This window comes from Lissotriton helveticus, chromosome 4_1, assembly GCF_964261635.1.
Source record: "Lissotriton helveticus chromosome 4_1, aLisHel1.1, whole genome shotgun sequence".
Classification (NCBI taxonomy): Eukaryota; Metazoa; Chordata; class Amphibia; order Caudata; family Salamandridae; genus Lissotriton; species Lissotriton helveticus.
The window spans coordinates 673,961,842-673,983,218 of record NC_136063.1 but is presented as its reverse complement, the minus strand read 5'-3'; the positions used below and the strand labels follow the sequence as shown (position 1 = coordinate 673,983,218).

At 41.9% G+C, this 21,377-nt stretch overlaps 1 protein-coding gene across 6 annotated transcripts in view; it reads right to left on the bottom strand.

Moving 5' to 3' along the window:
• Positions 1 to 21,377, bottom strand: part of RB1CC1 (RB1 inducible coiled-coil 1) — a 647,143-nt gene that overhangs the window by 267,864 nt on the left and 357,902 nt on the right. For all 6 annotated transcript variants that reach the window (XM_078687307.1, XM_078687311.1, XM_078687309.1 and 3 more), the window contains 2 exons: positions 19,020 to 19,146; positions 4,739 to 6,651 (listed from right to left, as the gene is read on the bottom strand). In XM_078687307.1, coding sequence (XP_078543433.1) covers positions 4,739 to 6,651; positions 19,020 to 19,146 — 2,040 coding nt within the window. The remainder of the gene's footprint in view (positions 1 to 4,738; positions 6,652 to 19,019; positions 19,147 to 21,377) is intronic.

Sequence of the window (21,377 nt, the reverse complement as noted above, 5' to 3'; positions counted from 1 at the left end):
ATACTAAAGATCATAGGTGTTGGTGAAGCCATTATGTAGCTGGGAAACCCGTTTTGATTGATACCCAATAAATACCTTAAGATGGCTTCCCTGCTCACCAGCAATGAAACTTGACATTATAGGGGCATATCTGCTCAGGCAGACATATCCACACCTGCTATAATGCACCCTGCCTTAGGTCTCCAAGGCCTGCTGTAAGGGTGACTGACATAATACCCATGTAGGGTCTTTGGCATAGCACACAGGAGGGTGCAATGTCAGGTTTTCAAACATGGTTTGCGCCATGTCATGCAGCCTGCAATGGTAGTCTGTGTGGAATTTGTGTGTGGATCCCCTAGGGTGGCATAAGATATCCTGCAGGCCATATGGACCCTCTTTAGTGCCCATGCCCTAGGTACCTGGAGTACCATTTACTAAGGTCTTACGGGGATACTAAAGTCCTTGGCCTATTACAAACAATCAGACATCACTTTGTTTCAAGGAAGGAGCATTGAAACTGAGGTCTGGTTAGCAAGCTCAGTGCACTGTCAGAGTCCAAAATCAGCATCTATCAGCTAAAAGGGGGAGGAGGGGGGGGGGCAAAATGTGGGGGGACAACTGCAACAAAAGCCCAGTTTCCTATCATGGGAACATTCTTACTTTTAAAGATAAAATGGTTTACATATTTATTGCAAATGCATTGCAGCAAATTACAACAAACTAGAAAGATAAGTTGTCTCATTAGCCACAACCTAAAATTTGCTAAGATCCAGATGTTTGCTGGGCGAGGTTTAGTAGAAGAGATTTATTTTAGAATCATTGAATGAGCTTTCCTTATAATGTACAGATGGATCAAATTCACAAGTCGACTAGTGATGAAGAAGTAACGAAACCTCTGTAAATTGGACTCAAATTTGACAAAGAAGAATTTTGGTTTTTCATTTTATAATTTTACTTTATGATTAACTTGCTTGTTATTATCTGCTCGCAATATGTGACTGAATATGTTTCAACATATGTTCTGCATTATTGGAAGCTTAGCACCTCTTTTATTCCTTTCTGCTCCTGTGCAGGTTGTAAACTTTTCATAGTTACCAAGTATTAACAATCACTTGGAAAATTGTTATCGGTCATGAATATTTATGTATCACTGTTTGTATTAACAAGGTTCTGCTATGTTTTTTTCACAATAAAACCAAGTTAAAAAAATAGTACTTTACCTGAAATTAGGCGGATGACTCTGAGAAGGAGAACAGTGACATATGTGCCCTGATGGATTTATTTTTATGCTACCCTGTATCTTCACCATAACGTATAAATGCTGTTTGTACTATAACCCACAAAAGGTGTATTACCTCACCCCACTTGCAGATGATGGTCCTGTCCCACTCATTGAAGGCAAACAGTAAGGTAAGATAAGAGGAGCTCAGGTAAAAATCAATACTTTGATTTTGATTGTGGCACTACCAAGCACAGTTGGGAAGAAGCTCTATGTGTGATGGAGAAATCAGCGGAGCAAGGGTCCATTAATTGTGATGGAACACACATTAGGGAGTTACACAAAAGTCAAAGTTTACTAAGATTTAAATGAGTGTTAAGCAGCCAAGCCATGCATTCCCAAACATTTGGAAGAGAGAAGAACTGTAGAGCATTGTCAAGCTCATAGGCTCATATGTCTCAATGAAACAATCTAATACATCTAACCCTGTTTTAAGTTTTACTTGTAGTTTGATATAATTAATTGTATGTAACGAAGATTTACATAGAAGTATGCCTTGCAGTCTTAAAGACTTTAGTTGCCTAAAAGATATTTTTGTGATGATTTAAGTCCGCAGATATTTAGTTTTACTGCTATTTTAACAGAATGTTCTCCTTCAGGTGAAAATTTCTGCATAGGTATATTTTACCCAGTCACCTGGGTGTTTATTAGGTTGCCCTAGTGTAGTACATGCAACCTACCTCCATGTCAGGGGGAAGCAAAGAAGCAAGATGTTAATTTTTTTGTTTTTGGCTGGCATACTATATTTTCAACTGAGGTGGTGATGGAGGTAATTTGTTAGAGACTTGTTGAGGATGCAAACAGAGTGTAGAGCAAACGTGTAGCCATTGTGCCTCCATGAAACATCCAAATATGATTGTTACAATTTCCCACCAAGAAGATTCAGCAAACCTGATAAGTAGCAAGCAAGTCACCTCTGGAAGAGTCCTGGTACACACCATGGAGAAATTGGTTTGTTTTGATTATGCTTAGAGATGAAGGACTTGGAATTACTACATGTGAGAGGAGTAAAACCATGACTTTGTGATTTTCAATGAGCAGTGAGCACCTACAAATTATATGCATTTCATAAACGGGATCAAAATTGAGGCACTGCAGGTTCGATGCAATGAGAGAAAAGAGTCTTACAACGTTCAGGCAGGCAGGCAAAATAGTGGGAGGTTAACTGTTATATAATCATATTCAGTTAGACACAGACAGAATGCCCTGCACTACCATGTTGCTCAGATGAGCATCCCAACCCAGTGATGAAGCACCCATGACTAGGTTAGCCTGAGCCCAGTGGAAGGTTGACCGTTATATAATGATATTCTGCTAGGCAAAACTGCATTTATGCTATATAGGAGAGGATTAAAGTGCAAATATAAACAATGTGCCACAAGTAAATTAAATATTTTGAAAAAATAAACATTGGAATTTATAATGAATGCTAAATTGGAGCTTTAAATGGTGTACTGACACAAAGCAAACAGAAGTGAAATATATTATGCCATCAGGCTATGCACCCAATGTTTGTCAGTATTCATTTTTCATTTGCAGATAGACCTATTTAGGACTAAATATGGATGGTTCCAGGTTCTCCAAGCCTGTGGAATTCCCTTCTGGAAAATCTCATGGAAATCTCTACAGAACCCATTTTTAAGGCTTGCCTGAAGACTTTTCTCTTCGGAGAAGTTTAATCGGGCCTTGCTTCCCTATCTTCGCATAGCACCAGTTGCGCTTTAGAAGTTGATTTCAATCGTTCATTCATTCCACATGTAAATTACATTGATGAGAATGGAATAAGCACAAGAACATTGATAACACAAACAAATGTATAGATCATTATAGGAGAGAATTAAACATATTTATCTGTGCTATACCAGGGCTGAGTATGAGCCAGTCGGAAAAAGTCTACCAGAGAGTTTCAGTGATTGACTTACTAAAATGTATATAATGAAGTTTAATTCCAAATGCCTCTTGTATTGACTTTGACAAATCGGGGGTTGGGGAGAGGTAAATGAAATGCTAAAATGCATTATAAAGAATAATTTTTCATCCGTGCCACAGTCACGAAAACACAAAACATTACTGCAAAAAATATATATAAAAATGTAGGCCAGGCAAATTTACAAAACTAATTATTATCCAATGGGCAATGCAGTCTGTTTGATTGAAACATATTTAAGACATCCTCACAGATACATCTATCTCTAGAAACTATAATCCAAAGACATTAAATGTGCTCACTTCAGGATATCAAAATAGAAACTGAAGGAAAAAAATAAGTGAGGGATGTATAATAGAGGAGTCAACTGGAATAAACCCACAGCCACACCACCCTAATTTTCTGAGACATGTGAGGACAGCCCAACTAACTGAACTATAATTTCCTTGAGCTTTTTTGTTGCTAAGGTCAAAACTCGCATTTACTGCAGAAACCTTTCCAATATTTGTTTAGTTAATGCACCTCCCTCCAAAAACCAGAAAGAAGGAAGGATATATCGAATCAAAAACATTGCACAAGGAAAAGGCAGCAGAAACAAATTTATAAAACCTGTCATGTAAAACAAACACCTATGATAATGGTATTCAGGTGTTACAATGCCTTCTTTTGATTTTACATTGTAATACCTTATGATAATATTATAGTTTCACTGAAGAAATTTAAAGGAAGGTTTTTTTTTTCAAAATAATAATATCCTCATTTAAAGCACATCTTTTGATTTAGGCAAAATAAAAGAGCATCATGGTAAGACTACTGGTGACTCTGGACAGGAAAACAAAAAGAACTACCAAAGGCTGCTCCCAACTGAAACTATAATGTTTATCCTTTGGTTACACCAACCTCTGATGATCACAAAACATGACAATTTATAAGAATTTGCAACAAAAACGCTGTAGGCACAAAAAAGCTAACGTCAAGATGGTCTCATCCTCAGCACAGCCAGCCACAATGGTACTGAGGACGAGACCATGCACCTGTGACTGGAATCATAATATAGAGTAACACTGCAAAGCACAAACAGTCAAAATTTCAGTTCTGGGCATGGAAATAGCAAAGGCAGGCAGTATAACAAATTGCCGCAGGTTATGAATGTTCCAAAAAGTACAACATTCTTTTCGTGATATTAAACCGAGCACTATGTTTCAAAGTTAGATGAAAAGAGCTTTCAAAATGCATAACATACTGTGATGCTTCTCTGAAATATAATTAAGTATTCGTCATTGTTAACATCAGAATTGGCATTTCAGCATAAGCCATCTTATTTGAAACCATAATAGAAGATACTTACTTTTTCTTACTATGCTCCATTCTAGTTAAAGAGTCAGAAAGTGCTCAAAACACAACTATGATGAACATATGGCATGCTTTATGACTCCTGGACAACTTTGGAATGTTTACAAGACAGTGTGCACTAAATACATGAAATTAAAGCAAACTCTTTTGATGAGCTCTATACATTAACCAACTAGAAGTGGTCAATTTGTTACTCCTACCTCTGATTCACTTGCTTTTCAAGTTGCTGTATTTTTTCTAACAGTTCTTTTTCAACTGCTTCTCTCTGTAACTCAAACTCTTTAAGGGCTGCTTGGACAGCTTCCTCTTTTTCACTAGTGAAGTTTTGGAGAAGCGCTGTTTTGTCCTGTTCTTGTGTAGCCAGCAGTAGTTTTTTGTCCTCTTCAAGTCCATGAATAGAAGCTTGGCACAGTTCTAACTGTCCACGCAGAGCAAACATTTCTCCTTCTTTTTGAGTTCTAAGTGCTTTCATATCATCATCACATTTATTGTTTAGTTCTATTATTTGTTCTTGCAATCTTTTTTCCACTTCACAGGTTTCTTGATATAAAGAAGACACTTTACTCAGTTCTGCCCGTAGCAAGTTGGTTTCCTCATCATGACGGTCCACCAGTTCCGATATACATTGGTCTTTTTCAATTGTCATCAAAGTTCTCATTTCAGCTAGGCCCACTTGATATTCATCACTGTTATCCTGAATTTTCTGAGTTAACTTGCTTATCTCTTGTCTTAAACATTCTGTTTCTTTATCAATCAATGACTTCAAAGTCTTCTGCTGCTGGACTGCGTTTTCCTCTAGCAGGAGTCTAATTTCGTCAGTCTCTGCTTCCTTCAGGGCCATTTCAACTTCCAATTTGCACCTTAAATCAGACAGCTCAGAGACTTTCTGCTTCAAGTCTTGCAGCTGCTCTTCTTTTTCAATTACAATAGTTACATGCGATTCCTGCATTTCCTCAAGTCTTTTCTGATTTTCACTTTTTAATTTCTCTAGAAGGGATGCATGGTCAGCTGTTATCTTTTGGAGATCCTGTTCATGTCTGTCGTGTAATTTATGCTCAAATTCCATAAACTGACTTTTTTCTTGGCTCTCATAATCTGCCCTCAATAGTCTTATTTGCTCATCATGTTCAGCTTGAAGCTTTGAGAAATCTTGCAAAGCCTTCTCCTCTGCAGATTTTAATTCCAGGATCAAACACTGTTGATCTTTCGCTTTGCTTTCCAAACCAATCAACTTCTGATCTTTCTCATTCTGCAGACATACAAAAGCCTCATTTTCATTCTTCACCAACGCAAACTCAGAATTTTTATTTTGCAAGACTGCTTCAAGACCCTTTAAGTCATCTTTTAGTTGATTAATTTTTTGTTCATTTACTTCCCCATCCTCCCTTAATGTTTTCAGTCTTATTTCGTATCTGTTTTCTACAGACTGCAATTCTTTTTGATGGTTTTCTTTCAAAATATTTTCAAGAGAGACCTTCATCCTCTCAATAATGTTTCTGATTTCTATTGAAACATACTTTAAGGTACCAGTAAAGTCACACTGTTCTTTTTCAACATGTGTCCTGAAGTGAACAAGGTCCTCTTTGATATTCCTTAAATTTAATTGTGATTCTAAGGCAGCAACTTTACACTTTTCTAACTTAACTTTCAAGGAAGCATGTTCTGTGCCATCATCCTTTGGCCACACTTTTGTGTCCTGCATTCGTCGGCTGTCTATGGCATTAATAACTGATGAATACAAAGATTCCACCATCATTTCTGGACTCTGTGGATCACTAATATTTGGAGAGTTTGGATTTTCCTCAACAACAAACTCATTAACTGCAGACATAAAATCCGACTCTGGGCTTTCTGCTAAAGAGTCCAAGTCAAGAGATCCTTGTTTAAGAGACTGTTCTATGTTTGGATGGGTGATTGTTTCAAAATCAAAAGTATGGGCATCAATGCTGTCTGGAGACAGTTCTTCTAAAGGGCCAGGCAGATCTGAAGGTTGACATAAGGGACCCTGAAGACTTAGTGATGGAGTACGTGAAGAGGTAGTTGTAGTAATTCCTGTTGTCGTTTCCATCCTTGGTGTTTTCACTGATTGTGGTGAAGGCTGACCACTGGAAGCCTGTAAATGCAAAACAGGAATGTTTTTGCAAATCTTTAAATAAAACAATTTCACTCTATAGACTTAGAAAACTAGCAATCAGCTGCCTGAATCATTCATTTGACTGTGGGCTTCCTGCATGTTCTAAAATATCTTTCCAATCACCTGACCACTGATACATTTTTCACAGTCAAATTCTCCTGCCAGGCTAAAATATCAGCATTTTACTATCCACTACTATCATCAATATGTGGAGGTACAACATTTAACCAACCAATCTTTATCTCTTCAACCTCCTAAGAAAAATTAACTTACGTTTGGTAACAATATTTCTGGTGGATTCATAATCCTGCACATTCCTTACCTTATGAATACTCCTTTCATTTGTCAGACTGTTCTGGATAACTTTACCAAGAGCCACCAGGTGGCACCACACTGCTGGAGGGCAACTTCACTTCCAGATGTGACATCACCAGAATATAAAAAATCACCAATTGCATACGCTATTTAGTAAATGTTTTTCCACACTCCATTGAGGTGTGTGGAGAGGAACTGAGCGAGATGTGACAGGAAAATACACGACGCAACATGTTTTCATACTTTGGGATCGAAATAAAAAAGTCACTAGCTTATCAGTGTGAAGGGGGGGTTGATGGGAATCTACGAGAAGTTTATGTATATACCACAAAATCTTTACCCAAGGTAGGTTACTTTTTTCTCTCATGGATAAATCTTCCCACAGATTCCTCACCTTATGAAGAAGGAGGTGGGAGCAAGTAGTGATGGTTATCCAGGGAAAATCTTACAACATAATCGGCAACATACTAGTCACTGCATGCCTGAGAGGTAAAGCAGTAGTGTTTTGAAAAAGTAACCAAGAATGGTCACATAGTTGCATTGCAGGTGTTGACACCTGTACGTCTGTAGAAAGAGTTGTGGAACCATCCATGGGACTGGTCAAGGCACAGTAGATCTTGATATAAAGTATGACACACCACAAAATGTTTCATTTGGTCACTGCCTTGTCCTTTCAGTTCCAACAAAGCTCACTAACAGCTAGTCATTAACTGTCTTATGTTGGGTCAATGTTGTATGACACCGCCCATAAGAGGGCCAGCCTATGGAGACGTTCTTGTGCCTTGAATGAAGGGAAGACAAAGGTAAAGTTTAACAGTCTGGTCCATACAAACTTCAGAAACTAATTTGAATAAGAAGGATGGGCAGGTGTAAAGGACCGACTTATCGGGCTGAAAACTGTGAAGGGCGAATGGGTGGAAAGAGCTTGAAATCCTCCAAACCTGAGGACAAAAGTAATATCCATCAATAGAACTCTTTTGATAATAAGAAAACCAACCAGGCAAGCGTTCATTGACTTGAATGAGGATGCCACAAAAAGTCAAAACAGAGTTCAATTCTCACTGTACAATAACGAGAGTGGGACAGACCAATGAAAACAAACCTCTCACAAAACATGTTACTAGAGATGATTTAAACTGGGAAGGTTGGTAGGAAAAGCACATATGGTGACAGAGTTGCCATGCAGCCTAAATTGTAGCCACCACTAGACCCTGTTGAGGAAGGAGCATGAAAACCTTAAGCAGTTGGATAGGTGAGATGTAAACTCAATCCATTGAACAAATCTGCATTAGTGGCCTGTATAGATGGATTTGGTGGCATCTACAACCGCATCAAGAAGGCAAAAGTATTCTTGCTGGCACTACTCGATCTTCTTGCATACATGCTGACTGAGTGGAGGACCACGAGAATCCTGCTGCAAAAGCAGTTTGCTCTCAGCGAGAGGGAAGAGGAAGCTGAATGTCCAAGTGCCAACAGACTGGCAAATCAGATCCCCTTCTCCCAGGCTAGAGGAATTATAATCAGGTGTATGAAATTCTCTCATTCTTTCTACAAAAATATGGACAAAAGCAGGATCGGATCAAATGTATATCGTGAATCCACCAAGGAACCATCCTGATTGATGTGTAAAGCATAAAACTGAGAACCAAATGGAAACCCCAATCAGGAGAAGTTTGTCTCTGTTACCTCAGGGTGAAGCTCATACATGTGGTCCTCCAAAGAGAGCTGACTGGGAGCATCTACTTTAACACTGTTGGAGCCTGTAAGTTAAGTGGCTTCTGTAAAGACTTTTCATTTCTGCGCCCATGTCTACAGGTGAACTGCCTCCTAACACAGTGTCTACGACCCCATATCTCCCGGTTTCTTGATATAATAGACACTAATTGTGTTCTAAGACAAACCATTGGCACCTCAAGTGCATTTATGTGCAGGTGCCACTCCAACCCAGACATAATGCTCTGCGCTACCATGTGGCTCAGATGAGCACTCCAACCCAGTGATGAAGCACCCATGACCATGGTAGCCTGAGCCCAGTGGGAGGTTAGAGGGGACTATCGGCCAGTCCAGATCCTAATGTAACATCTGTAAGGTCCGCACCTTAGCTAAGACACTTCCTTGGTGTTGAGGCCACTGCCTCTTAGGTACCAATAAAAGGCTTTCATTGGCCACCTCCTGCGAGGCACCTACAAGATTCACACAAACGTGAGGGTAAGAGACCTGCAGGACCGGGATTCCAGCTGCAGTAAGACACATCTGAATCATCGTCTTGGATTAGGAGTGAGGTGAAACATCTGGACACTGAGGGTAAAGCTCAGTTGGAGAAGAGTCATTGTCTACTGGTACTCTGGCTTCGACAGTCATTTAGGTACAGGAATACACAGACTCAAAACCATCACAGACAAGCAGTCATGTTCCAGTAGTCTTGTGTGGTTGACATCAGTCTACAAGGGAGGAATGGGTAAATCTTGAATTAGGCCTGTTCGGCCATGTGGGACTCGCTGCTGAAAATGCTGCAGCACCACAGACACTTTTGACTATTTCCTAAGAATCAAAGTGGGACTCTTGAGTAACAAATACTAGTGAGCGTTTACTGGATGCGGCCACCAGTGATTGGGGAATAACCCCACCCTCATTGTAAGGAAGAGGGTGGGACAGGGATTTGCCAGAGAAAGACAAGCGACCCAACCTCAAGGGGATTGTGTTACCGTTGCTTGCAAATTTTGTTATCTCTTTGAATGCGTATAGTTAGAAATAAAATACTTCTTTTTCATACAAAAACAAGGATTGGACCGGAAACTGATTTTGAGATTGCAGAGTGCACTTTGAGTTATAAGCTGTTTTCACTAATCTGTTTCTAAACTACCTTCACACCCCACTACCCCCTCGCCCACCCTTCGAGGGAGCCTTTGACTGCTCGTTCCCAGATACTACTGAAAGTCAAGCACAGAAGTGGTAGCAGTTGCTCATGATCCATACTAGGTTGGACAACTTGCATACTCGTATTGACTATTGGTTCGCAGCTAGGTCACTTTGTGCCAGAGTCCAAACATGTCAGGTTCTACCATGGACGCTTTCTGAACACTCTCTGATTCTACTAGTGCTGGAGGCACCTAGCAGACGTATACCCGTATTCACGTGGCTGTTCCCTCCCTACTCCCTATTAGACACAGTTTTTAAGGAGGAACTCGCTGTGGCCATTGAGACCTTCTTTGGAAAGAATGTGGGCTCTATGGAGGATTACCAAGTGGTCTGGAAGGCATTCAAAGTTTACATTAAGGGGATCACTATCTCAAAGCACTTGGGGGTTCTCCGCTCCATTTGCTAGCGTCTCACTGACTTAGAGTGGAAAATTAAGATCCTTGAGCGACTGTTGCAGGCGGACATAGATAGCTTAGATAAGGGGGAGATTGCGGAGTTGCTAGCTGAATACAACACAGTTGCAGATGATGAGATTAGGCATCTTGGTAAGTATGCCACCATCAGGGCATATGGCAAGAGCAAGCGCGCTGGGGCGGTTTTGACTCAACTAATTAGGAAATGCAGAGAAACGCTGGATACTGTCTGGGTTCGATCCACTGAGGGTGTGCTTTTAATTGAAGTCTCAGATGTAGCCGATAGATTTTGTCAATATTATTCCGAGCTCTTTGCTTCTAGGAGCACTGCTACTGATGAGGAGATTGTCGATTATTTGTCATACATACGACTCCCATGACTCACCAACACACACAGGGAATTTCTTATGAGCCCCATTGAAAAGGATGAAATCCTCCTAGCTTTATCTAGCATGAGGACGGACAGCGATACGGGATCAGATGGCCTCACGGTCACATTTTACAGGGCATTCTTAGACATATTGCTCCTGCTGCTGGCCATGCTCTTTGATGACATGTGCATTACAGGGCATATGCCACCGTCCATGTCCGAGGCAGTGATAGTGGCACTTCTCAACACCCGGAAAATCCTCGGAGTACCGCACTTAATATCGCCCTTTGTCACTGCTAAATGTGAATACAAAGATCTTTGCAAAGGTCCTCGCTAATAGGCTGGTCCTCCTGGTTCCCATCTCTTGGTTGCCCCTGAACAAGCGGGGTTTGTACCTGGCAGAAATTTAACTTACAATCTGCGCACAGTATTTGGTGCCCTGCAACATATGAAGCCGGACACGCCCGCTGTGGCAGCCTCCTTAGATATAGAGAAGGCATTTGATTCGGTGGAACGGCCGTTTATGCGGCATGTCTTGACCAGAATGAGAGTGAGCCCAGTCTTTTTACAATTAGTGGGTAAACTTTACAGCAAACCAGCTGCACACATAAAAATAGGCAATATAGTGACAGACTCCATTTGTATAACACGTGGGACGAGGCAACACGTGGGACGAGGCAGGGCTGGCCATTGTCCCCATTGCTTTATGCTCTAGTGGCAGAACCTTTGGCTTGTGCGCTGAAGGAATATCATCAAAATCGTGGTATCAGCTTCCCACATTACAAAACTATAGTATCCACATATGCTGATTACACCCTCCTCTACATCAGACACCTGGAAGATAATTTATCGGCTGTGCTACGAGAAGTAGTGCTGTTTTGTGGGCTTTCAGGTTTACATGTAAGTTGGCCAAAATCTATCATCTTCCCTCTCACGCCAGGTACCCTTCGTTTTCAGCTTGACTACCCTCTGCAGTGGACCACAGATGCGGTCAGATATCTGGGAATTAAAGTACACACTGACACGGTATTTAAAGAAAACTACGGAGTGGCCTTCAGCAAGCTGGATGATGTTGAGAAGTGGATTAAGCTACAGCTATCTCTTCTAGGCAGAATATCCATCATGAAAATGATGGTGCTGCCGCAACTTCTGTTTTTATTTATTAATATTACCATGGTACTACCACAAGCCTTTTTTGACTGACTTACCTCATTGATGGTCTGACTGGCGTGGGCGGGTAAGCAACCACGCATGAAATGGCAGATTTTTGTACTTCCCTATTCTATGGGCAGGCTTGGTGCACCGGATTTTAATTGGTATTATAGAGTAGCACAGTGCTCACATGCATACTTTTGGATGCATGGCCACTCGGATATACCACATCTTCGCATTGAGTCGGAGGTGGCCGCCCCGTTTCCACTCCCTGCTATGCTGTTTCAAGCCGCAGGTCACAGGATTTGCATATTAGATTCTGTAAATGCCACAACACATGCCTGGCACTATCTATTGCAATTACAGGCGGGGGCAATACTATATTCCCCATCATCTTTATTAGAATGAAGTTTGTGGTTACCCCCCTGTAAGGAGAAAGGGGTTACACGGGCTCTCCAAGCATTAGGTATACGTGAGGTGGGGGAGTTGTTTGACAGTGGGAGGACTTTGATATAGATAAACCGGAACTTACCACATTGACGAGATTCCAATTTCATAGAACGAGACTTGCCTTGAAAGGGTTATTAGGGGATGATTACCTGGAACCTCCTGAACTAACTGCCTTGACACTCACTAAACAAGCCAAATCCCCGAAGCGCATGGTAGCGATGATTTATAATTCATCCATGTCATACAGAGCAAATCAATACACCAAGACGAGCTTGGAATGACAAAGGGACCTTAATATCAAAATAGAGGATAGTATGTGGACCTATTGCTGCTCCAGTACAAAGCGGATCTCACTTAATAGGGTATACTATACGCCGGAGCGGCTGCATAGGTATGGTCTATGGGATAATGCACGTTGTGATAGATGTAATGCAGAACCCGCAGATTTTCTTCATCTAGCTTGGATGTGTCCAGGTGTCGCCGCCTTCTGGATCTTGATTTTTAAGGAATTAGGCCAGATTATAAAGATCCCCCTTGATCCAGACCCAGCGTTAGCACTGCTGGGTTACTCCAAGTCAATTCCAAGGAGTGTTCATAGACTCATAGACATGGGAAAACTCATGGCCAAGCGTAGGGTTGCTATTAACTTGTTTTGTGGCCCTCTTCCTACACTCGCACAATGGAAGAACGACATGACATACTGCTCCACATAGACCGAGATCTTTAGTGAGCTTCTTCCACCGCGTAATAGGCCCAAAAACTTCTGGGAATTATACAGCACTTATCAGTACACGTCTGCTGGTGGCATTAACGCCCGACCTCCCACACATGAAGTTAAGTTGTATGCGAAAGAAGTGTGTCCTTCCCTTACTTCTTAGTACAGACTGCACCGGAACTATTGTGGTTGTGCACCATAACCCGGAGGGACACCTTTTACCCACCTGGAATGTACAACGCCTGCTGGTGGGAACTATATAGGTTTGATATTGTTCATTGCTCTTTGGTAAATGTGCTGCTCGCTATGGATGGCCATATACTTGTGTAATGTATAATGTACTAGTGCAATGTGGATTCTCACTTTTGTATGTTTTTTCCTTTTTTCAAACATCAATAAAATAAATAATCAATTAAAAAAAAGTCTGAAGGTAAGCGGAGGCTGGGACCTATCCACTTTGTGCATCCGAACCAAGCTCCATCATTGTCGACCGTAACTTTTGACTCTGTATGCAGCGTCCAGATATCTGTGGTTGGCGCTTTGATGTTTAGGGCATTGTTTTGAACTGAAAACTTAAACAATTAACAACTGTGGCTCTACTGATTAGACTTAATTTGTTTTGGAATCATTTTTATTAATAACAATAGTCTCTATTTTTCTAAATTGGTTTGGATTATTTCACATGTTTTCACTTTATTATTGTTTGTACGCTGCATATGTGTGTTGCATAAATATGACAGTGCCTCAAAGTTAGACCTGCTTTTGTGTCAAGATACTAGAACGTTAAGCACAGGTTAATTTAAAGACTTTTATGGATCACCCTGATAAGGACTGTGGTTGGTGCCTGAGTAGGGTTTTCAACCCCCATCCTCCCCACCATCAATAACCTAATTTCATAGAGAGGTATTTTAAACAATAATTTCATATAACAGATGCACATAAAATGAAGTATTGTGTAGCAAGATATATTTCTAATAGGTGATGATAGAGTGTTTGATCTGAGACACTTGGAATCCAAGTATATTCTCAGGTAGAACTCTTGGGAACCATATGTGCTAAACAAGAATGACAAGATGCTGATATTTATATTTCCTCCACAGGTCGGCTCGTTTCTGCTGACTTTTCCAGTGCTCTCAGGAGGTGAGGAACCCAATGGCCAAGCTCAGTGTATTATATCCAACATACTCTTCCAAGGGGAAAGAAACGGGTCACACTCACTGCCTGTTCAATTTTGAACCAGCCCGTGAGTGCTACCGGTTTCTTTCCCCTTGGAAGAGTATGAGATAGATATATATATATATATATATATATATATACACATACTTTCATTCAATGTACATTTACTAACTCTACCCTCTAATATATATATATATATATATATATATATATATATATATATATATATATATATATATATATATATATACACATACTTTCATTCAATGTACATTGACTAACTCTACCCACTAAAATGTCAATTTCAAAATTGTGTTTTTCATAGGAACCAATTTTAATAATTTTCTGTTCTACAACAAGTGATTCAGATAACTTCATGTTTCGAATATGACTGATGCATTGTGGTATATAATTTACACAACACCAAGATCGGGACTCTGGTAGCCAAGACGATAAGCAGGCTTTTATTGCCATTAACATTAAAGAAAGACTAGATTTCTTTATTTACAATATTATTTTTCACACAGTTGGAAGGATTTATTAGTACATGCTTGCACAGAGGGTTGGGCCTGCAAGAGTGATCTTGTGTGCCAATCAATATTTTGACAGCAGTACTGTCATGGTTAAAGTGATTCTGGTTTGGCAGGACGTTATGAACATTGCTGCAGCTGATTCCGAGGAAACCTGTTGCAATGGAAATCAGAGTGAAGGTCCTCTGGAGCCTGTAACGTTGGGTACCCTTAATATCAAAGTTCTCTACAAAAGTACTCTTAATGACAGTCATAACAAGCATGGTAGCAACTATTAGATGTTTTGCTCATCATTCAGATATAAAAGACAGGTCTTGTCATCGGTTGTATCACCATGGTTATCTGTTTCTACAAACCCATTAACACCACTGTCTTACTCTTTCATCAGGAACTGACATTTTACCCAGGGATATATTGGGATTGTGGCAAAAACAAAAGGTTTCTTATCTTGAGTGCCATTCTTAGACTCAGAAATGTTAGAAGTGGAGAGGGGTGATACACTGCTTGGAGAGGCATCTGAACAAAGCAATGTTGATGGTTACCACTTCACAGATGTAAGTCAAATAAACCTCTTTTTATTTTAGTAACGGAGGTGTCATCAACAGTTTCTTGGATAACTGAGACCTGGTCGACGATGAAGTTGTTGTAAAGAGAATGGATGTCATTGACGGAGGGTTTGACTGAATGAATGTCATCAACAGTGAGGACACTTAAAAAATACATGGACACTGTTGGCGTGGTCATCAATTTTTTCATCGGAAGGGTGACCATTGATGAAGAAGCTGCTGACAGCAGAAAAATCATCAATGAAGATACAAGCACATATGGCAGAGAGGTAGTCGATAGCAGAGTAATGGACGATGTAGAAAGCTGAAACTTTACACACCTCAAAAACGTTTGACTGACCTGTCCAGCTTCTTGTCCGAAATTAGGTCCTTAAATTAGTGTTTCCCAGACAGAGAGAAGATTTCCAGTCGAAGTCTCTGCTTCAGGCATCCTACCTTGAGACAGCTGATACTTTTAAGGCTTTTTAAATGAAGTAGAATGATGGGACTCACCGGAGAAGAAGGTGGATATTCAGCACTGGCTTTCCAGTGAAGCCAAATCTAAAGACAGCAGCCCCCAAAGTGGAAGTGCCAGTAAAGATGAAGAGCCAGTAAAACTCAGAAAATAAATATGCAGGAGACAGAGCAGGGCTCTGATGGGATTGCCTCTCACAAGACGTGGAAAATATTTGGAGGCATTGTTGTCTCTTGCGTCCAGGAGTGGTATTCAGGCTGCTGAAAGTGGATTGGTTGAAGTTTGGGTCTTTCACTCTGAGGTTTTGAGTTACTAAAGTGACACAGTTTATTAAGGGATGCTAGTGCTTGAAGGATACTGCGGGACCGCCCCCGCCCGTCCCACGTGACTGAAGTTATGTGCGGGGGACGGCCGGGGGTCGTCCAAACCATGCCCACTGATTAAAATGTCCGCACCGCAGCGGTATTTGCGCCACGGTCAACGGGTTAAACTCCTCAAAAAAAACAATCACCTAAATGAAAACAAACATGGACATTTTATATAGGATATTGAAACATTTCTTAACTACGTCTTAAACTGTTTTCTTTTTCTAAATGATGTAGTATTACATCTGGAGTCCAACAAACTGATGAAAATCTGTTAGAAATGGGGGTCACTAGTCGGCAATGGTTTGCACCTTTGTCCAAGTCGGGACCCTTCTTGCTAGTCAGGGTAAGGGAGTTACACTCATAAAATAACCCCTGCTCACTCCCTTGGTAGCTTGGCACGTCAGGCTTATCTGAGAGTCAGTGTGTAAAGCATTTGCACATAACCAACAGTAATACAGTGAAAACACTACAAAAGGACACCACACCAGTTTAGAAAAATATCCAATATTTTTATATATCCAAAACAAGACTAAAATGATAAGAAATCAACATGCAGTGCTTACAAATATGCTTGGCAAGATATACTTAAAATTGCAGTAATATGTCAAAAACACAGTTCTTCCGAGTCGGTTGCTCTGTCCGGGGCTACTGCGATGCTGAAAACAACAGAGTCTAACAGTTCCAACCGACTACGTCAGTACGGGCTAGCTAAAGCGTTAGACTCGTGAACCGTACCTTTCGCATTGTGGCTGGCATGTTGGTGCGAGCCAGACGGGGCAACCGTCGTGGTTATGCTGCAAAATCTAAGTGGTGCAGGGTGCGGTGCCCTCACGATGGGGTGCAGGCAGCGGCTTGGTGACGATAATCCAGACGGATTTGGTAAGACCAAGGCTTACAGTGCGAGGCGGTGGTCGATGCGGTTCTGACTGGTTGTGGTACAAGCAACAAAGCCAGTCAGCGGGAGCTGGCATCGGTCGGCCCAGACTGCTGTGAGGGATGAAATACTATACAACAATGATCTGCTCTACCCGTCTGTTTTAAAGAACGCAATAAAGACGTTTAATACCGATACCAATCTTGCTAGGCCATGCGCTCGGGCAGTGCTTCATGAAACTTACGAGCGGTGCCCCCAGCCACGATGGGGTCACGGGTGTCGAAGTCAGCCGGCAGCAACGGTGTCGGTGAGACCAGGGTGGCAGAGTAAAGCGAGGCGGTGTGTAGTGCGGTGCTCACTGGTCACGGTTCAAGTAGTGGCTCGGTGGCAGTCGTCGGTGAGACTAGGGTTGCGGTGCGAGATGTGGCGGTGCCTTCTGCGGTGCCTTCAGGACATGGACCCAGCAACAGAGTGTCCCTTTTCCCTTCTCTGTGGCAACTGACACAGCGGTTGCAGAAGCGGTACCCAGAGGTTGGTGAAGAATTTCCAGTCCCTGAGACTTCAGAACATGAGGCAAAGTCTACTTCAAGCCCTCGGAGATACTCAGCACGAGTAAAGAAAGTTTATTCAAGTCTTTTCACTGCCCATGGCAGAAGCAGCAACTGTAGGCCAACCAAACCAAGCAACAACAAAGCAAAGGGGCAGTACTCCCCCTGGCAGCTCTTCCAGCTCTTCTTCTTGACAGGTTTATTGATTTCAGCAAGTGGCTAAAGTTCTGTGGTCAGGGCCCCAATACTTATACTCAAAATTACTTTGTTCTCTCACGCAGACAGTGTCTGTGCTTAGTCCAAACCAGTCCTCTCCTCTCTGGCTCAGCTTCCTGGCAGGAGGTGGAAACAGCATTGTTCAAGGCAGACCAGGCCCATTCAGGTGCAAGAAAATCTCCTCCCACAACTATAAATGCAGCCCAGGTCTATTCAGCCCAGCTTTGACTGATCCAGGTAAAGCAGGACACATCTCGACCCCCCAGGGGCTGTTTGAAGAGAATGTACATCCCCAACCACTGTCACTCCAAAGCCAGACAGCCAATCCACAAACCCAGCAGAGGCACACAGGATTGCAAAGCAAGAAAATACCCACTTCCTAAAAGTGATATTTTCAAACCCAGAACATAAAAATAATCTTCTCTAAAAGATGCCTTTTTACATTCTGAGTCCAGGTATACTAAACTTAATTTCCCTATCTTGTCCCAATGGGAAGCTATGCTTATAAGATGTTATAAGTAAAACTCCCATTCTACCCCATGGGACAGAGAGCCTTTCCATAGTGAAAACCGAAATGCACTGTAATTCATTACCAGGACATGCCACACACATCAGTACATGTCCTACCTTTAACATGCACAGCACCCTGCCCACAGGGATACCTTGGGCCTACCTTAGGGGTGACATATGTAAGAAAGGGGAAGATTAGGGCATGGCAAGTGGTTGCACATGCCAGGTCGACATAGCAGTTACAAACTGCTCGCAGACCCTGCAGTGGCAAGACAGATACCTTTTCAGGACTACTCATGTGGGTGGCACAATCAGTGACACAGGCCCACTAATGGCCTTTGATTTACAGACTCTGGCACACTCAGTGCACTTTACTAGGGGCTTACCAGTAAATCAAATATGCCAATCATGGAAACACCAATCCATATTAACAATTTACAACAGGAGCCCTTGCAATTTAACACTGAACAGCAGTGAGAAAGTGAGCAGAGACCCTAAACCAGCAAAAACAGAGTCAAACCGGGAGGTCAGAAAGCAAAAAGACAGGGAAAACACGCCAAAACATACCAGGTTTAACAGAATCAAAAGAAAAAAGCACTGAAATTTTCTCCAAGGACTGTTTACATAACCCAATACTTTGATTTCCTTTGTAAAACTCAGCATTGGCAAGGATAGCTGGAACTACATTAAAAACGTACACCACTGCTTTACCTTTAAGCCTTACACTGCCATTCAGTAGCTTCTCTTTGATATGCATTAAAATGAACATACCTTTTGTTCACTCAGGAGGTCTGTGATGGTCTGTGACATCTCATCCAAACTTTGTGCAGCTTTTACCAAGTTATGTAGTGCGAGAACATGCTGGTGTAGAGGTTCAAAATCACAAAGTAAGGGTACCCTTTTTGAAAGAAAAAAACAATTTTTTCAAGACATGTTATTTAATATCAAACAGCAAACAACTGACATAGGTTACCTGTGCCTATGCTACCTATAAACAGTGCCTATCAGGTATGTACAAAACTGCTACAGCAATTTGTAAGGCCAATTTTCGTTAATACATTGAAGATATTTATGATTAAGGCTTAAGGCGTTATTTATGATGACACAATTAGACGTAACTGGTTAGAATCAAATACTCATGAATCATCTCAACGCTGAATAACAGGAAGAAAGTGGCCTATGAAACTGCATAATAGAAGATCAAGACATGCAATAGCTCTACAAATACCATTTCATTAATGTTTAAATAGAAAGCGGAAAACAAAGCACCTTCCAAGCTGAATAATCTTCAGAGAAAACAAAGACTGATGAAAAGGATGCACCTGGGGCAAGCGAGAGAAGGCTGACCTGAGGTCAAAATAGAGAAACGTGTGCCAACTGACTGGTGCACCAAAGAGATTGTTGATTACTATAACATAGGGATGAAAGAGGTTAAGGGGAAAGGAGGAGGGGTGCAGGAGAGGCTCCATGACATTTCAACAAGATTTTTTGAAGAGCAAGGGAGTGGGCATGGGCGGGAAGGTAATCTACTTAAAATCTTTTGCAACTATGTTTGCAGACTACGCTTGAGTTAGAGCTTAGTCGATGGGGTACTCCGTCACAAATGTGACAGATATGCCATCCACCTTATTACAAGTGCCATAGGATATAATGCACAATATCCGACATATCTGAAATTGAGTAACCAATCAGCCAAGCTATACATATAGCCCTGCATGTCCAAATGGAATAGCTAAAACCCATTTTGGTCAAAGGATGCTGATTGAGAAGCAATTACCTCATTTGAACACAGCCATAAAATAACAAAATGGTTACTTGCCAGTAGGAGCAGTTTTGCAGCAGAAGAGTTTTCTGGATCCACATGCTGTGCATTATTCGCCATCTAGTGGTTGGGTCCAGAAAAGTCTTTTTTTCTTTCTTCTGAGCATCGTTGACCATCATTTGGTGCCAGATACGTCCCTTGTGTGACGTCAGAAGGCGCCCTGGAGGTTGTTATGCCTGGTAGCCATCTTCGGATCCTTTTTTCTGTGTTTTAGTCTTATAGTCCTTTTGATGGTACTCTAGAGAATTGTTAGATATACCTGTTTGTATTCCTTGTAGGGGGGTCTGGGTGGATCGCATGTGAATCCAGAAAACTCTTCAAGCTGCAAAACTACTCCTACTGGTAAGTAACCATTTCCTTTTGCAATGTGAACCTTGTAACCTCCTGAGGCGAAAAGCTGGGAGCTAGTTGTAACTATTTTAAAATTTGTGTGTCACTTGATAATCTGCTGATTTTAAAAGCACCTACCTGCCCAGACTTCACAGGACTCGGTCCTGAGCACACCGCACAGCTGTCTCCGCGCTGTCAGCGGACTTCTTAACAATTCACGGCGCCATTGCCGGCGTGCAGATAGGCCACGCCCCCTTTGGAAGCCACGCCCCTTTTCGAGCAGGTACATAACGCTGATCGCTAGCGCTGCCTGCCAGAACCTTGTAACCTCCTGAGGCGAAAAGCCGGGAGCTAGTTGTAACTATTTTAAAATTTGTGTGTCACTTGGATAATCTGCTGATTTTAAAAGCACCTACCTGCCCAGACTTCACAGGACTCGGTCCTGAGCACACCGCACAGCTGTCTCCGCGCTGTCAGCGGACTTCCTAACAATTCACGGCGCCATTGCCGGCGTGCAGATAGGCCACGCCCCCTTTGGAAGCCACGCCCCTTTTCGAGCAGGTACATAACGCTGATCGCTAGCGCTGCCTGCCAGAACCTTGTAACCTCCTGAGGCGAAAAGCCGGGAGCTAGTTGTAACTATTTTAAAATTTGTGTGTCACTTGGATAATCTGCTGATTTTAAAAGCACCTACCTGCCCAGACTTCACAGGACTCGGTCCTGAGCACACCGCACAGCTGTCTCCGCGCTGTCAGCGGACTTCCTAACAATTCACGGCGCCATTGCCGGCGTGCAGATAGGCCACGCCCCCTTTAGAAGCCACGCCCCTTTTCGAGCAGGTACATAACGCTGATCGCTAGCGCTGCCTGCCAGAACCTTGTAACCTCCTGAGGCGAAATGCCGGGAGCTAGTTGTAACTATTTTAAAATTTGTGTGTCACTTGGATAATCTGCTGATTTTAAAAGCACCTACCTGCC